General features: G+C 33.7%; 3 protein-coding genes across 5 annotated transcripts in view; 1 reads left to right on the plus strand and 2 right to left on the minus strand.

Annotated features, from left to right (window-relative positions):
• Positions 1–22,784, plus strand: part of LOC132698043 (hemicentin-2) — a 456,593-nt gene that overhangs the window by 99,704 nt on the left and 334,105 nt on the right. The window lies entirely within an intron of this gene.
• On the minus strand, positions 96–1,830 carry LOC132698315 (uncharacterized). The gene is made up of 3 exons (XM_060664310.1): positions 1,651–1,830; positions 1,357–1,597; positions 96–826 (listed from the first exon to the last, which is right to left on the minus strand). Exons 1-3 carry the CDS (start codon positions 1,702–1,704, stop codon positions 174–176), a joined length of 948 nt encoding a protein of 315 aa, XP_060520293.1. The 5' UTR covers positions 1,705–1,830; the 3' UTR covers positions 96–173.
• On the minus strand, positions 3,097–4,945 carry LOC132698214 (uncharacterized). The gene is made up of 3 exons (XM_060664165.1): positions 4,848–4,945; positions 4,520–4,775; positions 3,097–4,457 (listed from the first exon to the last, which is right to left on the minus strand). Exons 1-3 carry the CDS (start codon positions 4,899–4,901, stop codon positions 4,006–4,008), a joined length of 762 nt encoding a protein of 253 aa, XP_060520148.1. The 5' UTR covers positions 4,902–4,945; the 3' UTR covers positions 3,097–4,005.

The raw sequence follows: 22,784 nt of genomic DNA on the forward strand, positions 1-22,784 counted from the left end.
GATTTTGCTTTATTCTTCTTCTAAAGCATAGGAATGTTGTCACCATATCGATACTGGAGAATTAATAATAAAACTACGTCATTATAATGCAATTTCTTATGCTCAAATATTTATTTCTATCATATCTCTCTGAAAATAATAGTGGCAAAATCCTACTGATGTAAATTAGTAAATTAAAGAATTCCTTTCTCGTAATTTTTAGTTTCTGATGTCGTCGGGAAAACTTCACTTGTCGTCCCTGCTGGAGTCGTATCTGTACTAGACCGACCAGGCGTGCTCTGACCAGGTATTTCTACTGAGGTCGTCGTTGGTTCTTCAGTCGGTTCTTCCGTAGCTGCGCCAGTTGTAGCTGGCTCGCGAGTTGTTGGGCTCGGTACAGCTGTTGTTGTGATGCCCGAGAACTTATCATTTGCGCAGTCGACTACATCGGCGACAATAGAGGTCGCTTCGAGCGTTAGTTGATCCGCAACCCCGACTGTACAGACTGCTAGCCCCGCCTTGAACGTCGCCACGTATACTGTAGCCTCCGCAACTTCTTTGCCTATGATGGCAGGAATTTCAATTCCTGCCGCCCCAACTTTGATGCCTACCGACCCGGCGCATGCTATTTGGGTTAGTATCGATTGCTGCCTACAGTCGCTAAGCTCGGAGGTCAAGTTCGCCACGCGCTCGATGCTAGAGCTGACCGTCGATATAGTTTCGTTAATAATGCCGAGACCCTCTTCAAGTTTCTCTCCGACGCACGTGCTTACGTCTTGTAATAACTGGCGGGGCAGGGCGCTGATATCGTCTATACTATCGACCACGCACTCCGAAATATCCACGCCTGATGGAGAATAAGACTTAACTCTGTCTGTGCAATGTTACAAGTGATTGTAGGAGGTGGAAAAAAAACAGAAACACTAAACCGAAATAGTACGAGAGAATTGAGAATGGAAATTATTCTACAAAGAGAAATCTAAGTGCATAAAATTTAAATTCATACTAGCCATTTCGTTTGGCCATGCATATATACGATTAAAACCTTTTTATCAAATAACGATATAACTATTATATATATAACTATTTAACTATCGCCAATGGTTATACCAAGAAGCTTTCCATTTTCTACCCACTCACAGATTCGATGGAATGAGTCAAGTTTGATGTTTTGTTCCTTTGCCAGGGGAAGTCTATAGACTGTAAATCATCATCGAGGTTTAGGACCTCAGTTATTTTTTTAATTTGACTTATGTCAATTAAAAAATTATTCTTGAGACAAGATTCTATTCACCTTTTTCTAAGTTCTCCTGTAAAAGTCAAAACCAAACTCAAATTAAGTACGATAAAGAAAATAGCTATTGAAAAAATAATGACCCAGTTCGAAAGCTTGATTCGAAAGTTCGTTGATTTGATCGATGAAGGGCTTTGTGGCCGCTACAAGCTGCTCCTCGATACCCTGTTCGATATCTGCAGCTATGGAGACGATCTGGTCGTACAATTCCTGCAGGCCGTCGATCGCGTTCCGAATTTGTTCCTCCACGTCGTCTGCCAATTGTTTCAGGAGTGTTTCTACGTCGCTGAAAATGTCACGTGGTTCAGGCCGGCGAACTTCGGCCTGCAAATAATTAGCATATCGATGTGGTATCGATAAATATATGGTATAATTACTTGGACGAACATGACTCCAACGCACAAAGCAAAAAACAGCCTGGTCAACATCATTTCGGTTGCTGGTTCAATTCACACTGGTCGTCCGTTATCTCAACATCGGAATTATATTATTTTCAGTGTTGATGGAGTAATCCAGTAGTCTACGGTATAAATCTGACTTGATTCTAATGCGGTCAGCGTTTTAGTTGGCACTATTTAATACCACTCCAACCTGACTAAGCGATCTCAGATAATACGTACATGAGGCGGTAAATAAAATCAGGGGCTTAATATACGTGAAGTACATACTTCAATTTGGATTTGTTGGTTAGTGGTTCCATCAAAGAAGATAACAGAGCATAGGTGTGCGTTAGAAAATTAGTAAATTTAACGAGAACTTATGGCGAAAATGTTGCTTGTGAAAGTTTTCTCCTTAAAACGTTCAGTTTTTTTACGGAGATTAAACAAATCTGCTAAAACTCAGATTTTAGATCATAACTTCGTCTGGAGCCAAGGCTGCCTATTTTGAATAGAACGGAAAAATAACCTTTTAAACTTCCCATACAGCAATGGCCGCAATCGACTAGATGTGACGTCAGGGTGCGTTTAAAGTCCAACTCCTGATAATTATAATCCTCCAGCTATACGTGGCATTGTGTCGACCGTATTAACAATTAACCGTTGTAATTATAGGTCAATGATGCCCATTAATTATGCAATTTAATCGGCTGAGCGGACCGTATTAGTTGTTTATGAATATTTGAACGTGGGGCGTCCGATAACTTCGAACTGTCCATAGCCAGATACTCGGACAAATAAGGCGCTTAAGTTTAAATAAACCCAAGTATCTTTTCAATTTACAGTAATTTTTTGATATATTCTCGACTTTCTTAAATGCAAATATCTTTTTTCTACTCTCTTCTGTATTATTTTCACACTTTGGAAGGGCTACGATGCTCGTCACTAGCCATAATGAGCTTGTCGGGCATTTCTGTAACGGTTCTTAGCTAGGTAATTTACGGAAGGGAGGAGAAATATATTTCACGAAAATTTTGTGTCTTACAAATCGTACCATAAAACAAAGAGCTATCGTATTTTTTGGCTAATACTCCACCTATATCGAAACCCTGAACTGTACCTTCTTATAGACGTCCGCAGTGCTGCCCAAGAGCAATTTGTCACTGTCCTAATTAACCCTTATCCCTCTCTACTCGTATTCGGTAATGGTTAATCGCTTAAAATATGACTCGATCTCTAAAAATTTCAATATAACAATTGTATATAATAAACTTCCACGAATTGACAAATTTCTTTTCTCTTTTACTTCTAACTAATAATAATCGGCATTATTTTAATTGTTTAATTTTATTGGATGTTTAAAACAATGATTATTCAAAAAACTATCAAAGTGATGGAGGGCTAAAAAGGAGCAGACAAATTGCAACGCTAACAAAATGGGTCAAAAATTCGTTTTTATTGCACAAAATGTTTTAACCAACAGAAATTATTTACATAATTTCGAACCTTATATAAAATAAAGCATTTTTTTTATTATGTTATTAATTAATATTATTAACGTTAGGTGTTATTACGAAAAACTAAACAAAACTATAACACAGAGTCAATCAGGCTTCAAGTCCATTAAAAATGAAATGTTTCTTTTATATGTAATAAGTAATTTAGCTGCAGAAGTGTCGGCAAGATCTCGATTGGCATTACATCGCGTCGATTTAAATATTTTATATTATTTATACTATATGGCTGTATGAAATTTAATGGATGATATCCCAGAATTTTTTTAACATTCTTTCAAAAGATTATATACTTCTAAATAGATTTTGTATTTGTCTAACTTAATACAGTTTATACAGGTCAAAAATTTGCATTTCTGCTAAATATACCAAAAAACCATGTTTATATTCTATATTTGCTAAAGTAGATTTGCATTTATTGACATATTTTTACCAAATCCGTTAACTGTAAGCCGTTTTCTAAATCAATGTCACAAATACATTGTCTTACGTTTTGTTTACCCTCATAATATTCTCAGTAGCTCTTCAAAAAAAAAAATATTAGTTTCCATGAACTATTAATTGAATTAATATTTTTTTGGATAATTTCATGCGCGTTTGGTGGATAATGCAAATGGCGATTTTATAAAATAACTCCCCGTATACCATTTTTAAAATGGATATATACATTGACTAAAGAAATTTCTTCACATAAAATTTACTTTCAAAGCAGGTTTCAATGGCAGAAAGTTTAGAAACTCGATTTAATAACCACAAATTTAATAAAAAAATATTTTTACCGAAACAACACGAGATGAGAATTAAAATTTTATTTCCGCAATACACTAAACTAAACAGCTTCTCATTTGATATGCGCCGCATTGTGCATCTTGTTATTGGCACAAGTGGTTACGTCGTTTACTATGTCTGCCCCTTGCTGTGTCATACTACTAATGGTGCCCGTGGTACAGGACCCCAGGGTGGTAGCGAACGTTTGTACGGTCGATACTGCTGACGCGACTATATTGGCAACACGAAGAGGCAGTTCGGCCGTAGCTACGACGACTTTCGCTGAGACGCCAGCTACACAGACGGGAATCTCCAAGATAAACACGTCTACACAGTTTGCCAAGTCAACCACCAGATCTTCTACCTGGCCGAGAGTCGCGTTGACCTCGTTGACACTGTCGTTAAGGAAACGGAGAGCAGTGTCGACCTCGATGTTGATACAAGCCCCTATAGTACTAGACACACGATTCTCTAATGCATTGATCTGGTTTACGGCTTCATCTACGCAGTCTGAGATGTCGACACCTGCAGCGCATGTTTTACTATCAGCAAAAGTTCCAACGTATGTTGAAGATATGTAGACTCACCCAAACCTGTCGCCTCGGCAACGAGTTTGTCAATCTGTTCGATAAATCCGCCACCTATCTTGGTGACTTGACTGAACGCGTCGTTAGATATTTGTTGGGCGACGTTCAAAATGTCTCTGATTAAATTTTCGAATGTCAGCAGTGCCTCGTTGACCGCGTTCCTTACCAAATCCGTCAAAGTTTCCAATGCTACCTTGACGGGGTCGAATATGCCATCCGTAGCGTTATCAGGGTAATACGATACTTGTGGTTTGGCCTAGACGATAAGCCAATGATATTTCGCCACTGTTATAGCGTATTTTCTATTTTATTTGGATTCTATACTCACATGAACTATTATCGCGCACACACATAGCGACAGGAACACTTTTGCTGAGATCATTTTTACGAGCGATCTAGACTGATCGAGGTCAATGTTAGTAGGTGCTTTTATAGAGATGTATTTTTTCTGTTTGAAGTGCCCGAACACATTCGATCGTGATAAAGATTTAGTATAGTAGGTGATGGATACTGGGAATGCAAGTTGCATTATTTTTATCATTTACTTATTCGGCACGCGCCTCTGCGAAAGTAACACTATAACATACTCAACTATGCACTGATGAGACGTGCGTAAGATGTCACTCTAGGTTAAATACTTACTTACAAAATGTTAAAAACCAATCAGTTGTCTGTAAGTAGCTTATATCTTTTAGAGACCTCGACACCTCTTTTGTATATAAAGCTCCTAATTTGACAAATTTATATGATTTTGCACAGGTCCATCACGCTCAGGCGAAGCATTTAAATTTAAATTCGTGACATTAGAATATTGACTCTTTCGAGTCTTTTTATATTTAACTCTATTATGAGTCACTTTAAATTATCCTAGTTTTCATGCCTATAAAAGTTTATAATCATTAGCCTACTTTAATGAAAGGGTTGCACTGTGCAAATAAATATCTGATAAAAGATAGTTTGTATGCGATAAGTTTGAAGAGTTGTTTGACGGTGATAATTGTTTATTATAATTACTGTGTAACATATATGTGTTTAATTTGTTTTGTTTTAATTTAATTGGACCAAGTTAGCTGAAAATCAAAATAAACACTTAGAAATTTAACTAGTCTTCCCTGACGAATGCACTTATTGCCCAGTCCGACTAAAAGGCTTTGTTTTAAGTATTTACAAGAAAACATCAATGTCTGACTCTATTTTATAGGTATTCACAATTAAGTTTATACTCACAACATGCTTGCATGACAATATGGAGTTTAAATTGCTATAAAATACATGAAAATTGTTGCTATGGAAAACAGAAACGGCATGGTAAGGTAACTGCCAGCAAAAGTGGTGTAGTCTCTTTAAATAATGCAATGAACAAAAGAGGACCACAAGCTCCCTTGAGGAATTGCAATCCTTCTCTTTACAAAAAGGCTTCAAGATATCAGCAAATAACATATTTAGACTGTCACGGCAATGATGGTTAAACTTATTTGTAAATTAGAAACAACATCGACAATGTAGAAATAGAAAACTAAGGAGGGATAAAAACGCATAAGAGGTTTACACCTCTCGGCGAATGTATTTTGTTATAAGTTTTTTCATCAGTTTTTTGATGTGATCTTTATTTTATTTTTTATTATTAGACATTTACAATTTCGTTGTCGGTAACTTTTGACGCTTTCCATTTACTAATGATTCCGCGCAATCCCTTCTCCGATCAAACTGCGTCGAATACGGCGTCTGAAACCGTCGCAATCGTTACTGCAGCCATACTAAGCAACTAATCGTCATTCGAAGCAGCAATTTTGGCCTGAAATCTGATTAATGCCGCGGGCTGTGTGTTCGGTGGTGATTGTGGCATCGTCGCGGAACAACATGCAAGTGACGGCTTGATGAAACAAGGATTGTTCTGATTGGATAACGGAGGATGTTAGGAAGGAGAGTTGGAGAACTGCGCTTTCAAGCAGCACGCATTATGATAGCGGCAAAAAAATACATGCATATGGAACTGGATGTAAGACAGGTTGTTGGTATACCGATAGAAAATGCTGTGAGACTGACATGTGCTCTTAATCTCGTTTTAAAGAACTTAATGTAAGAAAAAATTAATACAAATTTTTATTGCTCATAAAGGAAAATGTATTTCGTATTCTACGTAACTCGGAGATGACCACACTTCAAATTATATTTAAACAGTTTGGGAAAGTCGTAAGCAGTTAATTTTGTTTTGTTGTTCGGTGAATAAAAGTGGTACTTACATTTGCATCGTTTACAATTTGTATAGGTTTTTTCATTCAAAATATTTAGCATAAGATATGTTTAGTCAGATGCATAAAAGTGAAGAATTTGTTTATAATTTTATTAGTGTAAGTGTAAGGTCTAATTTCGTTAAATTCAATTAATACGAGGTGTGTTCAAATAGTAAAGTGACTTTTAAGTCTTACCAAAAAGAATTTATTTATTTATCAAAATTGATGTACTTCAAAGTAATCCTCCCAGATATAATACTCGAACATTGGAAAAGACGTTGGTCTTTTCTAATTCTTAAAGCACTTTCTGGTATAGACTTGAGTTCTTCCAGCGATTTATTCTTTATCTCTTCAGTCGTTTCAAACCTACTTGCTTTCATGGGTTTCTTAAGTTTTCGAAACAGGAAAAAGTCGCAGGGCGCCATATCCGGTGAATATGGTGGCTAATTATGGTTTTGTTTTTGGCGTAAAAGTTGGACACAAGCAACGAAGAGTGAGTTTTATCGTGATGCAAAGTCCCAAATTCCGGACTTTTTCTTTGTTTTGCTTCTTGCAAACGGCGCAAAACTTCAAGGTAAGACCATGACCGTACGACCTTGTGGCAAAAACACAGTAAGCAAAACCTTGACATTTGATCGAACTTGACGTGTTTTTTTGCGTTCTTGGCGATTCTGGGTTCTTGCATTGGCACGATTGGGCTTTGGTTTCGAAGTCATAACCATATACACACGATTCGACATCTGTTATGACGTTTTTGAGCATATCACGATCATCGTTGACGTCGTTTAACAGCTATTGTACGAAGTTCTTTCGACGGTTCTTTTGTTCAAAGTTAAGTAGTTTCAGAACAAATGTTGCTGCTACACGTTTCATGCCTAAAACTTGGGCAAAAAATACACAGTAAGAGCCAACAGAGGTGCCGATGTCTTGAGCCACTTCTCTAATAGTGATCTGACGATTTTTCAACACCATTTGTTTCACTTCTTCATCAGTTATTGACGTGCTGGGTCGTCCAGAGCGAGGTTCGTCGTCGCCGTTGTCAAAGTTCCAAGTATTTTGCAGAGCTGTATGTACCAACATAACGAAAAAATAAGTATCGAAGATCGAATGTACGTAGCCCGTCGAATTACAATAGTCACCTTATTTTTTCAACCCAGCTCGTATGTCTGTTGGGTTGACTGGAGTAATACATTATATAAGTGAGCAAAGTAGATATGTAAAGTCCACACCTCCCATTGGTCACACAAGCGAAGTGACAAGTGGGAAAAATACATTCCTCACGTCATTTTTCTCCAGAATTTTTTTAACTTTACATACCTGTATCTGGATCGTATATTGAAGGGCAAACATATAATAGTTAAAACGTTTGATAAACCCCACTTTGTTACAAGCGGAAGGCAGCGGAGCGATTGCTTTATAAACGAGTGCTTGAAGAACGTGTCTTAAGATTGCAGCGATTGTTCTTCTCATGATTTTATTTTGATGCATTTAACTGCCGCCTGCAAACTATTAAAAATAAGTGAACGTTGTCTTTTACAAAATAATGTAGCTGTATGGTTGCTGTACATTTTTCCAAGGAAAATCACATTAAAAAAATAAAATGACATTTGTGAACCCTAGCGATCATTTTAGAAATCTAAATATTTTCGTTATCACTCTATTTATACATTTTTATGACTTTATTAAATGATTGTGATTCTTTTAGTGAAAAATTGTTCAATGAATGTAATCACCGAATTTATTTTATTTATTTACTTAACGTATTTAATGTAACGAGCAAGTAGAAAATGAACAAGATGGAACTACTATCAAAACTATAACAGTAAAACAAATCACAGTAGTCATCTTACTGTAGAGGAATTTTTGTTTTTGATTCAAAAGAGCGAAAATTGCCGATAACAAGATCAAGTTTTAAATTATTATAATTAGCACGTTGGAAAGGAATTCGAAACATTGAGTTATTACGATCTCTATGAACGATATTTAGCTCTACAGTGTTTAAAAGATCTGGGCGATAATACAATCCGAATTTTGTATAGAATTAATATAACAGCGCGAAATGTTCTTGAAGAATCAATATAAAATCCGGCGCTAATGAAATTGTAAACAATGTATTTGAGCCCCACATTTACGATAGTTTTGAAAAAAGCTGGTTAAAATCGCCTTTCTGTGGATAAAAAGTGGTGTCGAATTTCCTCAGAAAAATCGATACCCAAATTTCTCGCGTTTATCGCAAATTCATGGTTTAATTCGATTTGCCCTTACGTACCGTGCGGTGCGAAATGGGCTGGAATATGCGTGAACTCCATGCCCTTACTTATTTTATAATATAGCAAAATTGAATAGCACAAGAACGACGAGGCGGCATGGAAATTGGAGAAAACGGCTATTTCTCGTGTAGTTTTTCTTTACGTTATTACATTTATTAGGGATTTTACCTATATGGATGGGGTCAATGCCAACATTATTAGATATTTGCGAAAGACATTAATTGGATTTTAGTTTTGTGAAATTTTTTAGAACAAGAAAAGTAAAAGTTAATTCAAATTCTTCAAACACGTTCACTTAGAGCTACTGTTCAATCCAGAGAGTATAACTGCAGAAAGATGTGACAATAACATCTTTTCTCTCTATAAATCCTCGTATTATCTTTGCCGCATTTGAAATATCACCATTGGTGAATAGTATCTTTCGTGTGCTCCGTACAGTGTATGCTAGTACTAATAAGTTTTACTGTTACTGTTGCTGTTATTGTAAAGTCAGCCTAAGTAACCGGGAAAAACCAAACAACCGGCATTCTCGGAAGATCAATTGCGCTTTATATCGCTTCTTACAAAGTATTTTGTATGCAGATCGAGTATGTTGAGAATCCCGATCGAGTGGTAAACAATCTTATCTGCCATTGTTAATGGAGCGATACGATTCCGAAAATAATCTCATATTTGGCACTTTGCAGAAACGAACGAATGCGCGAATTGTGACGTCTGCAATATTCAAGCGGCGTAGTATAACCCGTTGAGATATCGCGATCACATCTCTAGTAGTATTTTTTATAATTAAGCTTCCAATAATGAGTCCAAGGTTTCTCGGTTTTATTTTTTTTTATCACCACATGAGATTTATTGTTGTTAAAGTAAAGCACGTTCTAATGCAATATCCAATATACGCTATACAGGGTCTTTTTTAATAAATATTTGAAAAAGCCAAGTATTTTTAAGAAAAAAATTCATCTAAACAGTCATCGGCAAGGGCTTTGGCATTTTTTTTAAAACTTACCAGTTGCATTTGCAATAATCTTCAAATCCCTAATCCTTCAAAAACAAACATAGTTTTCGAAACTCCCATTCATTTTGAAGTAAATTTTATCTCTTGCTATTTTTCATGGGGCTCGCCGTTTTCGAGTGAAAAACTAACTAACTAAAACTGAGGGCTAAAGTGAAGTCAATTACTGACAATTTAAATTGAATACTGAAAATTATTTTTGTGCTTTCTGGTCTTTTTTTTCTTCAAATTTCAAATGCCCTATATATCAAAAGCTCTTGCAGACTTTATTAATTCATTCAATCATTGCTTATATGAAATGTTTCCGTTGAAAATAAATACTTTACTACAAGAATAGCACCACCAAATGGCACTTATTGGAAAACATATTGTATACGCATAGCCGTAGTTTTACAGTTCAATAATGATTTATAATAATAATGCAATATCTAGTGTACATTATACAATCTTTGTAAATGGGTGTTCGATATTTCAAAGCGTCATTCCTCAAGTATTAGTAAGGAAAAAATGTCATCTTAACATCCGCCGCCAAGAGAATGGTTTGTAAGATATACTTCTAAGAAAAAAATTTTTTTATCATAAACTTGATAGGATTTTATATTCTCTTTTATCACATATAGCACTGGTCTTTCAGGAATTAAATGGAATTTTTGAATTTTTTAAAATTTTATTAGTTGGATCCGCAGTATTATTGTAGTAGTATATTTCAATTCAATTTATACTAAATCTTATCTCGAGCTTTTTTTCGTGTAGCATAAAAAAAACTAAAAACTAAATACCAAAATCATGATCCATGATCCAATTAGTTTTTGAACGTTTTTATTAAAGTACAGTTCAATTATCGACAAGTTTAAATGAAAACCATAAATTATTAGTATTCTTTTTTCAAATTTATGAAAACTGAAGGCCCGTTGTAGACCATTGTATATTGAAAATATTTTCCTTACAAATGCTGTAAGAATCGCCCAGTTAAATAGCATTTATTTCAATAATGATGATAATATTAATAATAATAATAATCAAAATAAATAAGAACTAAAAGTTCAGATTTTCACGAAATTACATGTTTTTACATGACAATTGTTAGACTTTTAAATCGACACTCAATGTGTAATTTGTAATCTTTTCTTGCCTTCGCTTTTGTTTTCGTTTTGAACCACCCAATTTTATTTTTTCTCAGTTTTCATTATTTATAACATTGACTTTAGATTCGTTTTTACCGTGCTATCGAGGGTTAAATAAAAATTATTTTTTTTACTTTTACATGTTTTTCTTTTTACACTAAGCTCTAAACACTGTTCTATTTTCTTTTTGTTTTTGTGGATAATACTTTGTATCACACGATATTGTAATACAATTTTCAATTCCAAAAAGTAAATTTAAAACCCGAATAAACATAACTGAATTGCCTTCAATTTTAACTGGAACCACAGCAACCAAGCAAAATCGCATTCAACGGACGAACAAGGTGGGTTCAAAAAGTAAGGTGACTTTTGTAATTTGGCGGGCTATATATTAACAGTTGCAACCAGTTTTCACGTTTACTTTTTTTGTGAGACAGATGCGTTAGACGTGTTTTGTGTACTCGGCGATTTTCTGCTGTCAAAACAAATCAATCAATAAAAAAAAATTGCATTAAATTTTGTGCAAGAAATAGAATACAGTACGGCATATTGTGAATCTACTTTAAGCAAAGAAAAGTTTATAAGTTGTATAAACTGTTCCAAGATGGACGAGAAGACGCTGATGAAGAACCTAGCGTCTGGACACCACAGCACGTCAATAACTGATGAAAGCGTCGAAGAAGTGAAACAAATGGTGTTGAAAAATTGTCAAATCACTATTAGAGAAGTGGCTGCTCTTTGATTATCGTAACGTCGTCAAGAGTTCTTACCACAATGTCGTACGGTCAATAAAGCAATACGAAGAAAACGTCGGGAATTGTGGGAAAACAATTCATTGATTTTGCATCACGATAATGCACCTGCTCACTCATCGTTTAACTTTTGGCCAAAAACAAAAACGGTGATTGCACATCTGATAGCAGTCACACTATTAAAATCCAATTCGCAATTTAGATTTGGAAAACTTGCGTGCACGGTATACAGATCTTGGTGTTTCGGACGTAATCCGCGCTCCCCCAATTTCCTCCCGTTTCGAATCAAACTAGACAAGTTTGCGTGGCGGTGTCAGCTGCTTCCGTATAGCATTATATTTCGGGGGAAATGTTGTGACAGTTGGACAGATAGATCCCCTTCTCCCGTATCACCCCGCGAAATACACGAGACAACTCCACGTCGTGCTACGCTCTTGCTAATACGTGACCGCATGTCTATGTGTGCGGCAAGCGGGTTTGCGACCCTCCTCCCCCATCTTAGTTTTAAATTTTAATTCTAGTTAACAAGTGTTTCCTAAGTTGAGTCTTCTTTCATCACAGCTTATAGAATACGTTAAAATAAGAGTTTTTGGAAATTTGTATGTTTTTCACAACTGAAAAATAACAGAAAATATTTTCTAATCGCTAGGCATGGGCTTATAATGGGCACCAAAATATTTTGTTTTCCAGTTTTTATCATTGCTGAGTTTCTCACTGATTCGCTGTTAAAATGACTCGTGTTTATAGTAACACTGAATTAGTGTGCCTCCCAATAACTAGGTAATTTAAGGTTCGTTCAAAGGGTTTGACTTCTACTTCCACATAGTAGAGAACTAGCTTGCTTGCTTGCTAGCGGGCACTTTTAAGTCCCAGTAGAGTCTGTAGAAGATTGAGTGAGAACCGCGACCTTTTCATATACAATCTCTCAAGATGTTTGTAGATTAAGAAATAAATTTTGCATGAGTAGAGCATACAAGTTGATTACTATGCGGACACCAACTTTTTGAAAAAAAATTAAACGTTTTTTCTTTCGCAACATTTTGCTAACTTTTTAATTTTTGTTGTTGCTGTGTACGATTAACAATTCCTGAAGAACCATTTACAGGGTAATATAATTTATATATTTAAAAAAGGTACCATTACCGTGTTACAATAAGGTTGACACTCAATATTGATGGAAATTCTTTCCAACAAGAACGCCGATAGTCGTGATATAAGAATAATATCGAAGCTTTATTGTGAACTCCTTCAAGATTGATATACAGAGAGCTGGTAGACAGGGTTGTATTCTATGTTCGCTGCTATAGTGAAACCGTATATTGGGATGTCTATATAGATGGTGTGAGTATGATATTATTCATTTAAATACCCGTTTAAAGCTGAAATTTCATTTAGTACTATGTATGTTTCTGAAGGTTAATAGAAGCTAAAAGGAAATTAAATTCAGAAATTTCTTTGCTAGTTCAACAGTCCTCAATTTAGACAATCATTAAACAAATTAATACTAGGGGTTGTATTTACCGTGCATATATAATAATTATTATTATTGTTATAATTTATAATTAATTAATTAATTATTATTATAATTAGTATTATAATTATTATAATAATTATTATAATTTACCTGTTTTTTTTTAATTAATTAATTAATTAATAATAATTAATAAAAAGCTCTACAAGAGATTGGCTTTTGGTGTTAAATGCAATGAAAAATATACATTCAATTAACCTTTTTTCATAACATTGAAAAATATTTTTACTCGTGTTGAAAAACACCACACTTATACAAATTAAAAAACAGAACAGAAAAATTAGAACATTTATTTTAAAATATTTATAAAATTACTGATTTTAATTGCAAATTGATCACAATTGATTAGGCGAAGTGACGCTTTACGTAATTTTGCTTTTGATAAATTTAGAAGGCTTTATAAAAAAAATTCATGAGAAGATAGCGTCGAAGATAAAAACAAGCTTCTTGTACACCCTCCAGATTGTACATATTTTTGTAACTTGTTTGGTAGCTTTAAAGGACAAGATTACAATAAGACGAATGACGGATTGATATATGAAAACTATAAGTTTGGTTTTAGAAAATATGTATTTTGTATTTGTAATTTTTTTATCAAAATTTTACTGATAATATTAATAACATTTGAATATTTTTACATTCGGGAAATAACACTCAATCAGTCGCTACTTGTTTATAATTAGTATTTTCAGAAACACGTCACTTGAAAGTTGATATTTATTGTTAGTAGTGTTGTTTTATTATTAGTTGCTTTAAAAATCTGTTATTCTATACTTTTTCTGGCTTCACTTCTTTTTTATAAATCTTAAAAGCGGCAATTTTTGGTGACGAGTAAATTGTAAAAGTCATTAGTGTGTAGAATAGTGGCAATTTTATTTTAATATGGTTACAGAATTTTTCAAGAAAAAGTGGTTTTCACATTTTCTTTAAAGGAAAACTTATTACTTTTACGTATTTTGGCTTTTAAATGATGTTAGTTAATACTTTCATTATTTTTTTTTAATTTTTTAAAAAATTATTTATTTAGCATAAAGCTATAACAGAAAACAATCGTATTTACATTTTAAATATACAAGTCGGTAGCAAAATAGGAAAATTTAAATAAGTATAAAAGTACAAAAGTACACAAAACAATAGTCTATAACAGCAGAAACAATTGTAAAAGAAAAATCAGATTAAAATTTCAGACAATACATAAGTTTTAATTAATCTTTTAAAAGCATTTAAATTATCACACTCCTAAATATTTTTTGGCAGCCTATTAAACTCTAAGAAACCTTTATTTAAAGTGGTATTCAACATATGTGTAGTTTTACATTTATTGACTAGGATGAAATCAGTACGGTTTCTAGTGTTATAGTCATGAACATTCTTAAAGCCGTTAACCCTATTTCCAATGTATGACGGCATCATTTTATTTTTTATCTTTAATATAAATGTAAAGGCATCAAACACATATTAACATAGTCGTCGCAGGTGTATATCTATTACATTTTAGAATTGCGCGCATTGCTCTGTTTTGTATTTTGTAAGTCCCAGTTAAAAAATCCTAAGCTAAGAATTTACAACACCTCCGTTTGCCTGTAAATATAAGCTAGAGCTTAAACAAGTGATCCCTCTTTCAGCAGATGAAGCCTTGTCAATATTTGTCAACAAAATTTTAATATAATTCGATAAGATGCCATATTTCTAATTTATATTCGAACTGTTGTTGCCGACAAAGAAGATATGCTAACCAAAAAGTACAATACAATAAAATATTTTTTTTTAATTTCTATGAGTTTAATTTCTAAGTAGAATTGTAATAATAATAACTGAAAATTGTTTGGGCTGCATTAGGAGGGTCCTTGAGGGGATGGTTTCGTAACTATTCTAACTATTTTTTTCTACTCCCGTCTGTAAAATACCTAATTACCAACCGATCTAGCGTGCGGGAAGCGTCACTTTACCACATCAGTTTCCTTTCCCATGAATCCGAGCCACTTCGGACATTTCCGAGATTTTACCGCACGCATTTGGGAGCAATCGGATGTTTTCGGATATATTTCCCACGCTTTGAATTTTGACGTTTGTCAATTCTGACGGTCATGTCATGTGAATGTATTCGTGTTGTTTTGCGAAAATGTATCCAAAAACTAACGGTCGTAGAAAAAGTATAGTATGCAACACGTTCGCTAAACTTTTTAACTCACTCGTTTATTAAATACTTGCTCCGCTCGTGTCAAATAAACCCGTGAGTCAAATGCCGTTTACCGGACTTGTTGCATAATATACTATTAACGATTTTTCCAGTGTATTTGGTAAGTACCAAATAAAAAAAACATTTAAAAAATACTAGGTTATTAGTTTGTAATTTTCCGCATTTTGTCTTTTTTTTTGCAGATTCGCTTGTATGCATCGGACGTATATTCAACTTTTACACTTGTCGCGGTATAGTATCAAAACTTGCCGACTTTTTTCAATATTCGAGCAAAAGCTCGACGCCCGACTCGTTCCGAGCGATTAGATCAAAACTTTCTCGCTCGGTGAGCGTTATTGATGATTTATGTTTATTTGGCACTCCAATTCGTCGTGTTTTTGGCCTGCGACCCGGTGAATTATTGCCCGGAAATTTTTATGCGTTTCCGGTGGTTTCGACCGAGAATATGGAAAAGTTTTCGAAGTAGAGGATTTGGACCCGTCCGCAAAAAACGAGACGCGTATTGAGTTAATGTTGTCGAAAGTTTCGACGAATGACCGGTTCCTTTTGCTCTGGGAAGAAATCGCAAAAATTGAAGAGCGCGCAGAGCCCTATTGTTCGGTGGCAAATCTTTAAGCAAGTAAGTTTGGGAAAAGTTTGTATTGTCCGCGGTTGCGGTAAGCACGTCCAAAAGATTCGGGGAGGATGTTTACTTTCCCCGACAAAGCGCAAGTCTAATTGCGAGAAAACACACAACAAAAGCCAAACTCGGCACAGGATTTTTCCGGAATTTAATTCGAAACATTCCGAAATAAATTCTGTGAAATAAAGGCTCAAATAGATTACACCATGACCTAAAACAGAATGCTTTGGTCACTTTTTATTGGATTTAAATGTCAATATAAAATAAGTTTAAAGTGTTTTTTATTCGTATAGTATTAGTGTTACATAATTACACCCATTAAAAGCAATACATTTGTTTACTATTGTTTTATTTTGTTTAATAGAACGTTCAAATTTTATAAGAAAGTTTAAAACTAAGCAAAACTAACTAAAAAAAAATACTCTACTTTCATACTTAAATGTACGAAGTTGGATCGACTAGGATTAACTTGTTTTTTATTAGATTTAAGTGGAAAGTGTTTTTTGATCGTTTGATCAAAAATAACACATTCCTAGATAGTACAGCGTAGAATTTACATTTATATGCATGACTCCCTAAAATTCTTGAATCCAGCTGATTAATAACACAGGTCTACAGTGATTTTGATGTTTGAAAGCTATTTGCCCTTTTCCCAAAAAACTCCTTTTTTGCGCTCTTTATCTTAAAAATGTTAATATACATATTTATGACAAAACTAGGTTTGTTCCATATTAGGAATGATTTTTAAATGAATTCATTTTTATTAAATTAAATATGATTTGGCAACACTGGATAATATAAGATTTCTCTGCAGAGCAACCGAGTGAGCGCGAAAATATTGTTCAAAATATGTTACAACACTTTCTTCGTCTAGGTTGCAATATGAGTTTGAAAATGCATTTTCCGTTTTCACACTTGAACTATTTTCCTGAAAATCTTGGAGCACTTAGCGAAGAACAGGGAGAGAGGTTTCACCCGGACATAACGATGATGACGGACTACTGCGGGATGTTAAAACGGGGAAAAAATCTGAGTAAAATTGTTTTTAACTAGAATCCCACTTTTTTACTTAATAAAAAATATTTTTTTTTTAGAAATATCGTTTTCCCCTTTAATATTTGCAAAAAAACCTTACGTGATACAAATTAATACATAGAATTTTTGAAATCAGCCTACCAAAATTACATAAAATCAATCAGTTATCAAAATGAAGACATCTGTCAAAAAGTTTAATATTGTTGACCTGTGTTATTATTAATTTATGAAATATATGTGTTATAATAAGTTAATATTTTTTTAATTAATTAATTACTAAAAATATAAATGAACACAACAAATATTTCTAATGTCTACATCTTAAAGCGAAAGTTTTTGCACTCCTGATCAGTGCATTACGTATTTTAGAGAATCTTTTGTACTTATTTTTCAAATGTAAATATGAACCGTTTTTTACGATATATGGAATTATTTCTTCGGATTAATTATATATTTTAAGTTGATTACTATTTAATTAATTGTTTGGTAATCGAAAAATGCTGAAAATTAATAATTATAAACAAAAATGGATAAGGCGTGAAATCGGCCTTAGGTTGAATAACAGCCTGAACCCTATTAGCAGGATTCAGAGATGAAGATATCAGTTCAGGCAGTCTCACCATATTTTTGTATTTATATTGAATACAGAAGTTATTTATGTAGTCAATTCACCGTAAATTTAACGCATTGTTTTACCCTCATGGATCTGGTGAAAAGCATTTTACGATTACCAAACAATTAATTAATTAGTAATCAACATTAAATATTTAATTAAAAATTACAAAAAAATGTTTATTCCACATTTACAATTAAAAACTAACCAAAACTAAGCTATCTTTTATTCGTAAAGTAATTCCTTGTTCCGAGACTTAGGTTAGTCACAAGGTTGATAATAAACAAATAAAATGATGTCTAGAATTTCCGCAATTTCCTTTGAACGTCTTCGATATAAAAGTGGGAGCAATCGGCTTCAAAGGCTTAAACGTTCTTGAAAACCACGCGAAAACTCTGACGTATTTTATTTTTGAATCGATATTGTGGATCGAGATTTAAACAGACCCCATAAATAAACCGAGACCAATTAACCGGAAAATTGCGCTGCCAAAAAATTTAATTTATTGTAAAATCATAATCGTAAATTTGCCGTAATGGTATGCCTGCCATATTGTTATATATGGGACAAATTGCGGTAGTTGGATATTTTGCAAATGATAATTGTCGACGCATATTTGAGGTTTTTTATCTCCCGACACATTGTTAGTTTTGAGTTAAATATGGAACATTTTCCAAATCGTTTTAAAACCTACTTCTCAATCCTCAAGAAAAAATTCTTTTACTTTTATTAGCTACGAAATTATATATAGCGATTCTGGCCTATTGCTAGTATCAGCAATCGGTTCCATAAATACGTAGGTAAGTAGAAATAACCTTCTACTACCGAGAGATGCAAGGGTTTCCCTCTCGTGTTATTACGACCAAAAATATTACACATGTATTACTTCGACATTTTAAGTTTTTCACAGTAATCACTTGGCATCTTCAGAGGCCGCGCGTCCATGTCACTCGTACGTGTCCGCACTTAAACTGAGTTACATTATTAGACTCAAAAAACTGCTATGAGAAAGCTTAGTCCTTAGCAAGATGTAGGTACTTTTTCCTCTTCTTGCCATCCTTCTTTTGTATGGTTATCGGTTCAGGAATAGCAACGTAAACTAGGGTAACCTTATCGTGGATAAGAATGTCTGGTTTATTTTCACTATTATTCTTTTGTTAACAAATATTGACCTTAACAGCATTAAAAAATCTTAGGCTAATAGATAGTCAAGTGTGGTAATCACCATACATCACAGGCATTATACCCAGAGTTTACCGACAAATAATGTTTGTCGTGTCACTGACTGAGTCTGTTCATAATCTTTGTAATGGTGCCAATTTGCGAATTCTGAAAAAAAAACTGATTCAGCATTATTATTACTTCGTCTAGTGACATGACACAAGACTTCGAGACGAATGTTGCTAGGTTTATAAATGGCACTGCAAACTAATAAAATTGAACTAAAAAAAATGTGTTGTTATAATGTGCATCGTAACAGTTAGTTGTTTTGTTAGATTGTTTGAGATGTATTTAAGTCATATTTAAAATAAATATATTATAAAATTACAATCGGTTGGTTGTAAAAATGAATTTTGACTACAATATCTCGTTTATCGCCCAAGCCATAACCACAAAAATTTTTATTTGTTGCTATCCCAAAATTACAGTTTGTTGAATTCTATGGCAGTTTGTAAACAAAACATAATCCTAGTCACAATCATATACCAGATAAATATACATAATGTTTGGCAACTTGTTTATCCAAATTAGCATTAAATATACTCCATCTATCGAACTGTTTATTTAAGTTTATTTACTCTGCGGAATCACTTCAGTGATTTGAAATAAGTGGTGGTAACATAATTTCATGCTTTTGAACTGAATTAAATACATATAACGGACAAAAGGAAATTGCTTTCTTTGGGTAAGTACTGCATTTACATTTATGGCTGGATTGATCATATGTTGTTTTATAAATAAGTAATAACTAATCTAATTTGAAATGTTCCCTTTTTTTAAGAAATAAAAACTATTGGTTAAATGAACTAAAACACATTTGTGTTGTAATACTTTTTTTCAAATTACACTTGAAAAAAATACGTATTGCTGTTTTTCTTTCAAGAAAAAATATTTTTAATGCTCAACTGTATCAATTAGATTGATAGAAATTTTGTTTTATTTAAATGCTTATAGAAAATATTGTCTGAGCACTAAATTTTAGTAAGAATATACCTGAAATGAAGTTATAAATAACGATAACACTTCGCATTCTCCCAATTAGAGAAATGGTCAAGAGAAGGACAACAATTTGTCTCAGTTTTATATCACGCTGTTGTCATTTCAGTTTATATGTTCCAATCATTTGACAGAATTGGATGTGTCATTGTTATCAGTTTGACAGTGGATGGGGCCAAATATCGATCGGCGTGAGGGTGGACTCCAGAATCATTCGCTATATCGTTCGAAGTAATTTCAATAACACCCTGTATGTTTTGGATAACTTGTGGAGTTTCCTTTTAAAATGTTAATGCCGCACACTTAGGGCCGTCACTTCAGTCGGTATCAAAGTTTCGATTAAAAATTTAAAAGAAACTTTATTATTAAAGTCTGCCGTTTGCGGCTTTTATCATCCGCCCCGCGGTGAAAACGTTTCAGAACTTACAACCATCCCTAATTAAATTTTGGAACATTCGAAACAAAAAATCGAAAAAATACGCCCGTTATGCGTACTTTCCAACTACCGACAAGTTTTGAATAATATTGTAGCCGCGTTCACCAGACCGATTCGAAAATATTAATCCCACTTTTGAATCCGCAAAGCCTTCGAAAATTTCATTTTGTCGAGTTATGTTGCGATTTTCTTTTAGCTTTTGTCGAATCGCCCCCATATGCGGAACAATAATGAACGGCGAGTAGATATCTGAACGGGTTTCTGTAACACTATTTGGCTTTTCCTTCTTTTAGTAGCATGCTTCGTATGCTAAATTATATTTGGTTAATAATTATCCACTTGTTATTCAATCTATTTGCGCAGTATCTGTCATTTCTAAGGAACTAGTAAAATTGTTTAAACATTATTTAAAAAGCTATTCGTCTCATAGAATAAAAAATTTCTACAGTATCTGGAAACCCATTCGAGATACGAAAAAAACTTTCGTACAAAAGGATCTTGGACTATCGTGGACTATTAAAATATTATAATTTTGTTGATACAGGGTGTCCCAAAAGTGTCCCACCCCCAAAACAACTTTGTTATGTTAACACCCTGTATATTTCGATATGTTAGTCCTTGGTTAAAATAAAGGTCACTTTCTTAAGAAATTCCTATTCGAATTGTGCATAGTTTGAGCAGAAATTGAGGTTACGTGTTTTTTTTTTTTTCATATTTTAATTGCCACATATAAAATTATGTTGTGACGCTACTGATCCACGTATCGCAACGAAAATTTAACTACAGACTAAGGACATGATGCTCTACTGTTCCAAAGAGGTGGTGTCGTTGTGACGAATTCAGTTAACAAAATCTCGAGATTTTCAAATGTTTAATTAGAATTTATACGGGTGTTATAAATATTTATAAAAATAAAATCTTTTTTTTGACGTATTTTTTTTGACGTTTTTCATATTTCTATTCAAAAAGTTTATAGTTGTCAATTTTGTTGTTAGTATATATTTTATTTGTATTTTAAATTGGTTATAATTTTGGTTAACTTTAATTATTTATTTTTGTTATTAGGTATTTTTAATCAAGCTAGATAATTAATTATTAAATGTTTCTTTAAATATAAATTCCGAAGTTTTATTAAATCTGTTAAAGTATAGAGTCGATTTTTTTCAAAATGTCCATGTATTAATAGACACCCTGTATTGTTAGCAATAGGTTTTATTCGCATATCTGGAGTATTATATCTTTAAAAGAAGTGGTATCATGTTTTTGCTATTTAAAAAATACCTAATGTGGTCAGTTTTAAATTCAAAAAGAATTTATGTGTTTTTCAAAAAAACTGCCACAGGCTACTGTAGTACTTTTTACAAAACTTCTGGATTCCTCCTGAGTGCGGTTTTGCAAGCTCTGAAGAAGCAAACAATCTAAGATAAAGATAAAAATATAGGGTGTTCCATTTGAAAAATCTTGAGATTTTGTTAATTGAATTCGCCAAAACGGCACCACCTATTTGGGATACCCTGTGTAAGCTTAGGCGCATCTCTCAAACTGATTGAGTAGTGCGTTATTTACTTAGTCTGTGATTAAATTTTTGTTGCAATTCCTATATCAGTAGCGTCACAACATAACTTTAGGTGGGCAATCAAAATATGAAAAAAAACACATAACCTCAATTTCTGCCTAAACTATGCCAAATTCGAATAGCAATTTCTTAAAGAAGTTACCTTTATTTTAATCAAGGATTCAAAAAATGACAAAATATACACATTTAACATAACAAAGATGACGTTTTAGGGACACTGAGACACGAATCAACAAAATTATATGATTTTAAATCTTCAGGAGAGTCCAAGAAACTTTTGTAAGAAACTTTCTTTCGTGTCTCCTACGGGTTCCCAGATCGTGCAGTGGATCCTTTTATTTGGCGCACATTATTTTAATCGATCCGCGGCGTCGCCAAATTTTCGTACGCCACTGTTCGGATGGCGTTCCGATCGTCGGGATTAAGGACGCCGTACAGCGTCGGCAAATTAATGAGCGAGTGGTAAAAATTTTATCCGTCTTAAGATCTCCTGCTGCGGAGGATTTAGCTTCGCCGTCGGATTTGGAGGAGGATTATTTTTCTCTCTCCCCTTATTGAGTTCCATGTCGCCTAACGCACTAATAAATGTTTATTTTTGAGTCCGTACTGTTCTGTGGCCACGCCCACATCGAAACGACTGAAG

Source organism: Cylas formicarius, unplaced genomic scaffold, assembly GCF_029955315.1.
Source record: "Cylas formicarius isolate icCylForm1 unplaced genomic scaffold, icCylForm1.1 PGA_scaffold_2__14_contigs__length_35257938, whole genome shotgun sequence".
Taxonomy (NCBI): Eukaryota; Metazoa; Arthropoda; class Insecta; order Coleoptera; family Brentidae; genus Cylas; species Cylas formicarius.

Excerpts from the sequence above, each read along its gene's own strand:
- LOC132698315 (XM_060664310.1), bottom strand. The coding sequence starts at position 1,704 with ATGATGTTGACCAGGCTGTTTTTTGCTTTGTGCGTTGGAGTCATGTTC. Across the intron at positions 1,598-1,650 it reads TTGGAGTCATGTTCGTCCAA|GCCGAAGTTCGCCGGCCTGA; the intron begins GTAATTATACCA and ends AATTATTTGCAG. Across the intron at positions 827-1,356 it reads GAATCAAGCTTTCGAACTGG|GCGTGGATATTTCGGAGTGC; the intron begins GTCATTATTTTT and ends ATTCTCCATCAG.
- LOC132698214 (XM_060664165.1), bottom strand. The coding sequence starts at position 4,901 with ATGATCTCAGCAAAAGTGTTCCTGTCGCTATGTGTGTGCGCGATAATA. Across the intron at positions 4,776-4,847 it reads TGTGCGCGATAATAGTTCAT|GCCAAACCACAAGTATCGTA; the intron begins GTGAGTATAGAA and ends CTTATCGTCTAG. Across the intron at positions 4,458-4,519 it reads TGCCGAGGCGACAGGTTTGG|GTGTCGACATCTCAGACTGC; the intron begins GTGAGTCTACAT and ends CATGCGCTGCAG.